At 38.6% G+C, this 11,131-nt stretch overlaps 1 protein-coding gene across 1 annotated transcript in view; it reads left to right on the forward strand.

Moving 5' to 3' along the window:
- The window catches only part of CA10 (carbonic anhydrase 10), a 142,764-nt gene extending 132,225 nt beyond the window's left edge, over window positions 1–10,539 (forward strand). The window contains exons 6-10 of the mRNA XM_065735628.1: window positions 520–615; window positions 1,058–1,130; window positions 7,028–7,182; window positions 8,335–8,509; window positions 9,345–10,539. Coding sequence (XP_065591700.1) covers window positions 520–615; window positions 1,058–1,130; window positions 7,028–7,182; window positions 8,335–8,509; window positions 9,345–9,367 — 522 coding nt within the window. The 3' untranslated portion in view covers window positions 9,368–10,539. The remainder of the gene's footprint in view (window positions 1–519; window positions 616–1,057; window positions 1,131–7,027; window positions 7,183–8,334; window positions 8,510–9,344) is intronic.
- Window positions 10,540–11,131: the final 592 nt, after the last annotated feature.

Below are 11,131 nucleotides of genomic sequence, written 5' to 3' on the forward strand. Positions count from 1 at the left end.
AGAGAAGCTGTGGGCACTAAACTGAACCTGGTTAACAGTAATACCGTAAGCACTTCGCTGTAGGAGCTTTTGTAACTGAGTTTGTTAAAATTGAAGCCAATGGTTACTAGTATCTTGAATTCTGCAAGTCCTGCTTTAAACACTTCCAATCCTGCACCCCATATGTTTCTACAAATAGTTAGCCCCTGACTTCCCTGTGCTTGGCTCGAGGCTGAAAAGCACAGATTATGTGATGCCCGTGGCAAGTGATGTTTCACTGGGGAAATGATGTCAACCCCTGCAGTGCAATTCATAACTTGATGAGGGTAAATTCACTTACTGGCAATTTAGAAGAAAACACGTTGGTGCTGTACCAGCTGAAGCCAGATGGTAAGTGAAATTATTAAAATCATGCACACCACAAATCTCTGAAAAATCGCACTGCTAAAAAAAACATCCTAAACATAGATGGGTGCTAATATAAAGCAGTTGGTGGATTGTTACTGTTCAATTGCAATCTTTCCTTTCTCTGTTTTCTAGGTTCAGCTGATCCACTATAACCATGAGTTGTACACAAATGTCACAGAAGCTGCAAAGAGTCCTAACGGGTTGGTGGTAGTTTCCATATTTATGAAAGTGAGTATTCAGCGTTACCATCATCTAATGTAGAGGTGGTGGACTTGTTTTCCATGTAAGTGTAGAAACTGGACTCCTTGTAGTAGCACTGCAGTGTCTGGAGGCTCTGATCTAGAGTCACGAGACAGCCTCATCCTAGGAACCAAACACACCATTCCTGCTCTGAAGCAGTTAAAATGTAACAGAAAAAAAATGAGAAGGGATAACAGAGAAAATTAATGACATCATAAACACCACTCATAACAGTTTAGTGCCTATGACAAAAGTTATTGATTTCTTAGATTTGGTATTCCTGTATGAAATGTGAGATGAATGATTCAATTAGGAATGAACCATCCCCAGTAGGTTGAGAGGGGATGGAGGGAACGGGCACAACACAGCTTTGTCTCCAGAAAGGGAATGTTTGATTGAAAGCTTTGACACTGTACATTTTCTTCTTCAGGTATCTGAATCATCAAATCCATTTCTAAATCGTATGCTTAACAGAGACACTATAACAAGAATAACGTATAAAAGTAAGTTTCTCTTCATTTACAGTATTTCACAATTGTGTGTTTTAAGTGTTAATTAATGTATTAGTGATTCACTGAATTGAGAGACACTCTGCTATGAGAAAAAGGTACAAAGCTTGCATTGCCAGCAATGAGTTTTGAACTTCAACGCCTATTTTATGTTTGAACAAACAGTAAATTGATGAAAATACATTTATAAATATATGTAATATATTTCCACAGAACACTCAGGAAAAACTGCATATTGCTAGCAGCGAAAGTACCAAATAGAGCAGCCTGAATTATTCCAATTAAAATTACAACAAGATGCTGCATCACTACCTGTTTTAACTTACAGCTGTGCCTTCAGGATTCACAAACGCTTTCTTTTTGCACAGAAGAATGCCATTTCTATTCAACTATTACTGCATGTAATGGGTATATAAAGAGGTTGTCAGCATACCATGTATATTTGTTGTATTCACATTTGGAAAGCCTTTAACTGATAGTGCTCAGTACTTCCATGTTAGTATATTAAATATGTGGAAAACTGGAGCTTAAGCATCAGTTAAAATCAGGGTAATTTGGAGAAAGACATGAAAAATACTTAGATCTCAATAGAAAAAAATAAACCTCTACACTGAAAACATTATCCCCTTTGTCAAATAATCACTTGAATCCTAAGCTGACGTAAAGTTAGTACACTAAATGATAGCAGATTATAGTCAGATTATGAAAATACTACAGATCAGCATCTATGAAGAAAGACACAGAGTTGCTCATCACTGGAATGAGACTGGATATCAGGACTGCAGATTTCAGTTCTCAGCTCAGTTTTGCCCAGCTTACGTCTTTGTAAATAAAATACATCAAACTATATACCCTCCAACAACAAATGTTACTTGGAAAGCTTCACATCTGCATCTCCAGAGGAGTCAAAAAATCCATGCAACTCCAATAAGTCACTGAACTTCAGGTTTACGACAGAAATGTTTGGAGAGGTTTCTGTACACATCCCTGAAGATCACAGTCTTATTTCTTTGTTGGGGACTCTACCTCTTCCCCTCCCAGCACAGCCTGGACTACAAACCTACAATGTTTACACAAAGAAAAAATAATGCATTTGAGACCTACGTGAAGTGCGAGCACAGAATTTTAACCATTCCAAACACACTTCATGTAGATTTCCTAAATGAAATTTCACATTGAGGTGAATGCATAACAGATTGCAAAATCAGTGAGTACTGGAACTTAATTAATTAATAACATCTCTTATCCCAAACATCTGCTAAAATGAACTCTCTTGTGGATACAACGGACACAGCATTCTCTGTGCACTGGATTTCTTGCTGTAGTAACAGTATTGACCAGAAACTTTTTAGTGCAAACTTTTTAGTCTGAGAGTGTTATCGAAAGTAATTTTGTGGTTGTCTTACATGATAGATTATAGCATCATTGCTGGAAACTAATTTTACCTCTTACATTGCAGGATGTCTATTCTGCTTTCAGCAGCTGGAGGTTTTTAGGTTGTGCTTTAAGTGCCCATGCCTGAAGGCGATACTCAGCATGCTCCTGGTGAAACCACTGGCCTCAGTGTGCTCAGGAGGGGTATGGAGCAAATGAGAGCAGGCTCAGAGTCAGGAGAGTTTGTAACATAGCTGAATTTGTGATTTTTTTATTCCCCCCGTTTTTTTTTTCCTTTCTTCTAAAGAACAGCAAAAAAATGAAGGAGTTGTATATCATGCTGCACAAAACGTCCATGGGACACGTGCATGAAAAGGGGAATTTCTACCCCTAGATATTAGTGGTTAAGGGAAGTGGACCCCAATCTTCTTTTAGGTAGATTTGAAGTACTTTTTTCTTCTATTAACAAAGCACAAAGAATTCTCTTTGAGCTAGTTGAAACAAGGATTCTTTCAAACAGACTTTATTCAGAACTGGTGTGAGTCTCTTAAATGGAAATTAAAGCAGTTTTTCTTTAAGCACCATTCTGTAGGGATAAACAACCTTTCTTTCAGAACAGCTCTGCCCAGTGTTTGCTCATCACTGAGAAGCAGTAACATTTCAGCTTCCCAAAATTCCACACTGAAATTTGGGCTTGTCATTCTCCATAGAAACACCCAGCTATGCTCAGCTAGACAGAAGAGCTACAAAACTTTGCATTTTCTCGAATCTGCTCTTTCACTGTTTTACAGATAAGTGAATAGACTGTTTCCGTTTTAACAGATTATTCTGATCAATTTTACACTTCATATTCCTGGAGATAAGGCTCCTAATTTTTGAAGGTTTCAGTGGGTTGTCTGAAGAAATGAGCTCCTGCAGCTCCTGCCACGAGCAGAGCAGCTCAGCCATCGTGAGACAGGCCCCAGGAGATGAGCACGGACTCTGAGTGAGTGCCCGCTGCTCTCAGCTGCATCTGAGCAGCTCGTGCAGGCTGGTGAACAGAGAAACTCCAGAGCTGAATTTAATAAATGCAGAGCTCAGTGTTCCTTGCCCTATATCCTGTTTAGACCTGTACTGTCCCTTTTTGAGGTACCATGATACAAACTTGGAAATCAAATAGGGCTTCTTTAGTTCAGGTGCTATATTCCCGATTACATACTTCTTCCATGAAAGAGCCCATTTTTACTGTGAAAGCAGACCCCACGTGCCTGTTACAAATCTAGGGATGAAAGAGAGCTTTCATTATTTGCTAAGAAAATTGTCAGAGGTCTATATGTAAATAAATTTGAAATCTAAATAAATGTGATTCGTATAGAGAAGAGTTCATGAGTTTAGAAATCACCCCAAGGCACAGGCAGAACAAGACAAACAGCGTGGGCTGTGGAGAGGAATGATGCTGAGAATCTAATAAAGGCTGAACAGGTCTACCAAAGAATTTTATTACTGGCAAGAGATCACACTGTTTTCAGCCATTTTGATCACATCCTTGCAACAAATATCATCAAAAGAGACAACACGTCGGAGTGCAGTCTAGTATTAATGCAATCCCCACGCCCAGTTCTGTCTCAGTTCCAGTACAGATTTTTTTATTTTGTTTTTTAAATCAAGACATGGGGAGAGGGAAAGAAGAGAGTTATTTGTGGGAAAAATGATAACCAAATGCTTACTCTGAGGTCTCCTCAAGGCATTCCTATTGAGCTGTCTGACTTCTGTGGGAATATCACCCAAGAACAGGCATGAATTAGTAATAGTGCTTTTTCTTGGCCAAACTCTTATTTTATTCACACCCATCTTCCTTTTTCTGAAGTGATATTTTCTCCTCCGGTTTCTCTTAAATTAATACTGATGGATTTTGTCACATAGTATAATCCACCAACTCTCCCTAAACATACTCCAAGTGAATGCAGAAGCAACTAATCAAATTTGGAGCAACTCCATTGCTGAATGCTGATGGGGAAGATGGCTACGCAAAGATTAGAGGATATTTTGCAGGTCCTCAGTACACAGAGGTAACCCAGCAGCTGATGCAAAATTCAGTAAGCCTATGAGCAGCACATCTCCCGGCCTTCAGAGCGCCAGCACGCATTGAGTTTGCCTGAATGAGTGGGAATTACATGCCCCACATTGCTCCCATACTGTTAGAAACCACAATACAGTACATCCGTAGGCAAGTTAGTTGGAAGCTCACATCAAAATTCTCTATTAACACTATGCAAGGCAACTCCAAAATCCCCATGATTACCTGCACTAACGCCAGCAATAAATCAGTTTCACTTTATAAGTAGCCCTACTGTTAATAATCCGAGCTCTTTTCTGAACACTAATTAGTCAACTAGAGTGTGGCATGCACAAAAAATACATATCAACAATATCCCTCCTCTGCATTAATCTTTAGCTTCCCATTTCCTAGCAAATAATTCAGTGCAAATTCAACCCTGTTAAAACCATTTTAGTCCAACTGAAGTCAATACAGATGTGACAGAGCAGATTTGGTCCTTAGAGCTTGAAGCTATCAATTCAGACCAACTCTGTGCCACTCGGAGCTAACATACCACCCTCCATGATTCATAAATAATAGACATGATATTCACGTGGGAATGGGGAAGAAGCATGGTGACTCGTGGAAAGCAGGCAGTGGCTTGAAAAAATGAATTCACTCTTCACGTGTAATTCTAGCAAAATTACTGCTGCGCTGCAAATAATATTTATAATGAACAGGACACAGGTGCATTCAGTCATCTCTAGCTGTTAAAATTCAACAGCATTTTGGCTCTGTAATACCATAGCAATGGTTTTGCACTTTCTTCTGCAAAATTTGGGGGCTGGAAACAGAGTGTAGATCCCAGGCCATGAGCCAGTGAAGGCTAAGCAGTTTCACAAAGATAACATTCTCTTCTAAGACACCACGAAGTACCTTATCCTCAGAGGCTCCAGCTATATGGCATAGCAGTTACCCTGAGAAGACAAGAATGTGTTTGAGAGCCATATTGCTAATGGTCTCAAAGGGACAAGCCAAGATTTTCTTTCCTCAGTTAAATACATTTTAAATACAAAATACCTGTGAGGTACTGGCCCAAAAGATGCAAATATTGCACCCCCATTTTGGCCCTTTAACCAACACCAGTCACTTACACCCTTGGAAGGCTGCAGCATGGTGAGTGCCCAGTGTCAAATTAAAAATAAGACACTTTGCTTTGTTTACTTTGCTTGGGTACTTTGATCTTCCTGTTGCCCAGTACAGTAGTTCTCTTTTTCCCCATTAGATAATATGAGACAAATATTCTGATCATCTAAGTTTTGTTCTTCAGCTATATACTAAATTGTAGTTAAATTGCTCTTCTTTTTTTAGATCTTACATGCTTTCTTAATCATTCATATTTCTTTATTTGCTTTCATTTAAAAATCTTCTTTTACCAATGGACAAGAATAATAAGCTTTTTTTTTTTTTAATAATAAGGGCAGTTTACATTTAAATCATGTGGAAAACATCAGAAAATCAAGCAGGAATGCCTAAGCAATTGGTATTGACTGAAAAGATGGACTTTCAACATTTTTCTTTAATCTGAACAGTAATCTACTTTACTCTTCCATCCTTGTATTCAATTAAAATCGATGTCAGTTCCTCTGTGCATTCAAAAGGGAACTGCCCAAATATGCAGCTTTCCTTGCCCACATTTTAGTGCACGGAGAGGTTTCACAGCGTTGCTGCTTGCAACCAGCCCTGCTTTCTCTGAGCACTAACATACCAAAAGTTAAATGCTATCCCTGAGTATTCCCTATTAAGGAAATCCTATTGCCTCAGCACCTGCTTTGACAGCACTGCCAAAATGCTACAGGTTCCTCGCACAAGGGAGACGTACAGAGAACAGAACAGGCTGAGGAACTTTGATGCCATGAGATCTATCCCTATCTCATTCTATTTTGGTAGATGTTCACAGACTGAATTCTATTACAAAGGGATACTTCATTAATTCCCAGAGAGGCTTATGATATCAAAGCAAGGCCCCCAGTAAGCTGCTTTCCAGCACGCTTTTCCACCCTGGTGTTAGCACTCTGAGTGAGCAAGCAGCACATCCACCCTCACTGTGCACATGAAAAGTCATCAGGCTTCAGCGAGCAGGTTTATTATCATGCATTAACCTCAACTTCAACTTCCTCCCGTGGCAGAAGGGCAACTGAATTTTAGCACTCATTGTTCAACACAATGCCTTGGGCAGGCCAAAATTGTTAATCTATCCAAAGTACCGTAATTCTTCTCCAAAGACTGTTGCACCTAAATCAATAACCTCGAGAAGGTTTTAACTGCTTCTTAAATGAGGTTCTGGGTTTCACGGTGAATACTTAGCTACATTCCCAGCGAAGCTGTGCTCTGGCAGCAAGGAGGAGAAGCCAAATCAAGATGTTCTGAAGTAAGGATTGCAGATATTTTTTTCCTCAAAAGTGTTATTCTATTTTTTTTTCTTCTCTTAATTCCCCAGATGATGCATACTTACTACAGGGGCTTAACATTGAGGAGCTTTACCCAGAGACATCTAGTTTCATTACGTATGATGGGTCAATGACAATTCCACCCTGCTATGAAACAGCAAGCTGGATAATAATGAACAAACCCGTCTACATAACAAGAATGCAGGTAAAAATAATTAAAAATATGTATTTGATCCAGTCTAGGTACAAGAGCAGAATATTTTAAATATATTGCTAGTTGTATATACAAAATTAGATTCAATCTTTTGCTGCACAGACCTCTGCTTGCAATTTCTACAGCTTGCAAAAATAATGAAGAGCATTTTTTTTTTTTAAGAAAAATCCTAAATATTTAGAACTGCCAAAATAATTACACATACACATACTTTGAGTGGCCCCTAGTCACCACGAGAGTTTGAAGCAGATGGTCTGAAAAGGTCTCTGCTGGTAAGGTACTCTGTGATTCCGTGAATAAATGCATGGGGGTTCTAAAACAAATACAGCAACGTCGTACAAAAATAACTGATGTAATTACGTTTAACCTTTTTCTCAGTTTCCTACTCAAAGTTTGAAGGACTTTTGTTGACTTAATGAATATGTTTGTAGCACAGTACCTACAAGAACAATCGCTGTCTGCAGTTTGCACTCTGGACAAACTGGGACAAGTGGGAAACCCTGGACCACCCAATAACTCAGAAGTTCTGTTAAACTTTCTCAAAATAATAGGTTGAAGTCCACTAGAACAGTAGAGAGATCCCACAGACGATCAAAATACTCCTGCCTATGAGCAGAGGTTTTCATGTTTAACATCGTTAATTTCATGACTTCTGGAGCATCGCTGTTAATTATCCTTTCCATCCTGACTAGCCATACCTGGTTCTTAAGCAGCATCATCCAAAACCATCTTCTCAACTGACAGACACATTAATAGCTACACAACTTGTAGAAAATTCTCTCTTGTCGTTCATCAAGTTCATTTTTCCACACCAGCTGCTGCCATCCAGCACCATTGGATAGCAGAGTATGGATTGCATCTATACTCTATTCCATTTGTTTTCTCCTTGGCCAGGGACACCTCATATACCATTTTCATTTACCCCACACAAAACTAACAACTTTTGTTTAAAATGGGGCTTAGAAACAGAGGACTGCAGTAGAAATGGTTTGACCTCAAGTTAACTCTTCCAACCCACCTCTCAACTACAAATCCCTGAAACGGTGTAACTTTGATTTTCTAAGTACAATATTTAATAGCGTTGTGTGTTGTTTACTTACAGGAAGACCAGTACTAAAAATCCTTGTTTTGTATTTTGTATAGATGCATTCTTTACGACTGCTAAGCCAGAATCAGCCATCACAGATATTTCTGAGCATGAGCGACAATTTCAGACCAGTCCAGCCTCTCAACAATCGATGTATCCGAACCAATATCAACTTTAGTTTACAGGGAAAAGATTGTCCAAACAATAGAGCACAGAAACTACAGTATAGAGGTACGTTCTACCTCCAGAATAATCCTTTCTTTGCTTACACTGAGCTCTTTTCTTTGGGAAACTCAAGGACATGACATAAGTATAAAAAGAAACATGAACAAAGCTCAGGATCTGGGGCAATAGTGATACGAGTCAAACATTGCATATTTGACACAGAAGAGCAAATTAGCCCTGAAACATCCACGAAAAGACATGAAAAAAGTCATTCTGGGACATTTGATATTTTCCTTAAGCAGATGGGACAGGCCTTCAGCTTTCTAGCCTCATTTTAAAGCCTGACAGGGAGCATTTTATTCTGCTTTACCCACAGTGGAAAGAAAAAGGAGGATAAGCTAGTCCTGATGACAGCTGATCCCAAATAAAAGAGTAAATTTCACTTTGGAGGTGCACTGCCATAACAAGCATCCAAAGTGGCAAGTTTTTTATTACACAATGGGCGTTAAACTGACGAACCAACCCAGTCAGCTGCTGGCAACACCTCACACTGCCACAGCTGGGAGCTCACAACCGAGCTGGAGCGCATCTTGTGCACCTTTTAGCCCATGAGCATATAGTTTTATTACTCACAACAACACTGTAAAATTTCCTTCTTGACTATAAAATCTTGGTTAAGCTGAACACACATTTTATTGAATAGCAAAGTGAACAATTGAGTTGCAACACTGCTCAAAAAAAACCCAAAAACATACAGATGCAATACTGTTCCAGGAGGAGGAGAAAAGCAAGCCTCCTGGCTTTCCCAGGATGTTTTAGGTGCTGAAGTGTTTTATATTCATCTGATTTCATTTCTGGGGTTTATTAAAACATAATTTGTTTTGTTTCTCTTTCCTTTCAGTAAATGAATGGCTCCTCAAGTAAGACAGAGCAGGCAGAACCCATAACCTCAGTGGAATGCTACTACTGTGATTGACATAATCTAGAATGCACCCAAACTCACTCTCTCTTTGGGTTCGTGACAGCATGTGCAAGCGTGCTGTAGGAATAAAGCTGCCATGTTGGAAACTCAAAATTCATTCATATGATCGGTGGTAATTAAAAAGTAAAAATAAAAAGACAGTATTACAGTAAATGTGATTACAATTTTGATACAGTTTTCCTGAACTAATTTAGCTTAAAAAAAAAAAAAAAAGGAAAGAAAAGAAAAGAAAAAAAAGACTTTTCAGCCTTTGTACATAATGAAATTCTTCCTCTTTTCCCCCACTCCCTACAACTAAAAGAAAAAAAGAGAAAAAAAGGTGGCTTGGTGCAGCATCAAAGTGGAGTTGTGTTCTGTGTGCCAAGTAATCCTTGGAAAGCTCTCATTATTTCACAATCATTAATGGATACTGACAAGACAGAACAAGAAGACTGTAGAGCAAACTTATTTCTAGATTATGATCCTTCTGTTCATTTAATTAAAAAAGGGACAGACTGAGAGATAAGTATTGTAAATATATCACTGCAGAATATAAAGGAAATTGAAATATTTCCCTCTGTCACATATCTGTAGTAGGATTTGCCAAAATCAGAATTGATCCATTTTCTGTTTCTTGTTTTACAACAGATCATATGTTGTGTTGGTTACTAATAACAACTCAATAAATGTGTTTAACAAATTAATTTAGTAAACTTGCTTTGGTTTATTTTTTTTCCGTTCTGAAATAACAAGCTTCTAAGTATGTGTGGCTGCTCTGTTTATGTTTTAGTTTATTTTCTTTCTCTTATACCTTTTAAAAACTTCATTTATTTGTTTGCAGCCAATTAAAATCAGTTAATGGCAATTGTGAATGCTGCTAAATCCAGTATCACTTTAACTCTGCTTTATGGTCAATCATTAACAGAAGTGGACTCAGAAACAAATTGAGGTTGAAACACCTCAGTTTCAAATTGCCATTTCCCCTGTTCAATTCATTACTGGGCAAACAAATTCAACCCTGTAAATTGGTGGTGGAAATGGATATATTTTCTCTACAGATAAAGCAGGAGCTGACCAAGTAAAAGGGAATGCCTTTTTTCTTGTTTCTAATGGTCATTCACTGTGTTTGGTTACTGTCAAGAACTAAATAAATGTGTTTAACAAGTTCACACGCCGCATGCTTGGCCTTCTTGCACATTAAGAAGTTTTGAATTGTTTCTTTCTCTGAAGAGCGAGCAGAATTCATGTTACCCAGCTCTTAGTGCTTGTTTTGCTGTGCACGACAACATGATGAAATTAGCAGAAAAGATTATGAAGCTAAAAGGTCCAAACAGGAACTATGAGTTATTCATACCAAGTTGAAAAATACACTCCACAGTAAGTCTGAAATAACTGAAACACGGTAAGGAACGCAGAGGCCCAATCCTCACTGGAGATCAACCACCTTCAATATAATAAACACAGTATTTCATCTTCGGCCAAAGCAAACAGCATGGACAGCATCAGATGGGAAACTCAAGAGACTGCTGTAGGTGGGAGTTGAGAAAGATTGTAACGCGTGAACTGAAATCTGTGATTTCATCAGCAGCATGAAAGGAGAAGGTACCATGAAAGTGAGAACATGCTTGAGCTGGTATTCAGAGAACTCACAAATTAAGTAAGCACAGAGTGGGGGGAAATCTGTAAGGAATCTGAAGCTGCCAACAATTCAACTGTTCAGAGAAAGA

Source organism: Cyrtonyx montezumae, unplaced genomic scaffold, assembly GCF_038088225.1.
Source record: "Cyrtonyx montezumae isolate F1298 unplaced genomic scaffold, pur_monq_1.0 scaffold_19, whole genome shotgun sequence".
NCBI lineage: Eukaryota > Metazoa > Chordata > Aves > Galliformes > Odontophoridae > Cyrtonyx > Cyrtonyx montezumae.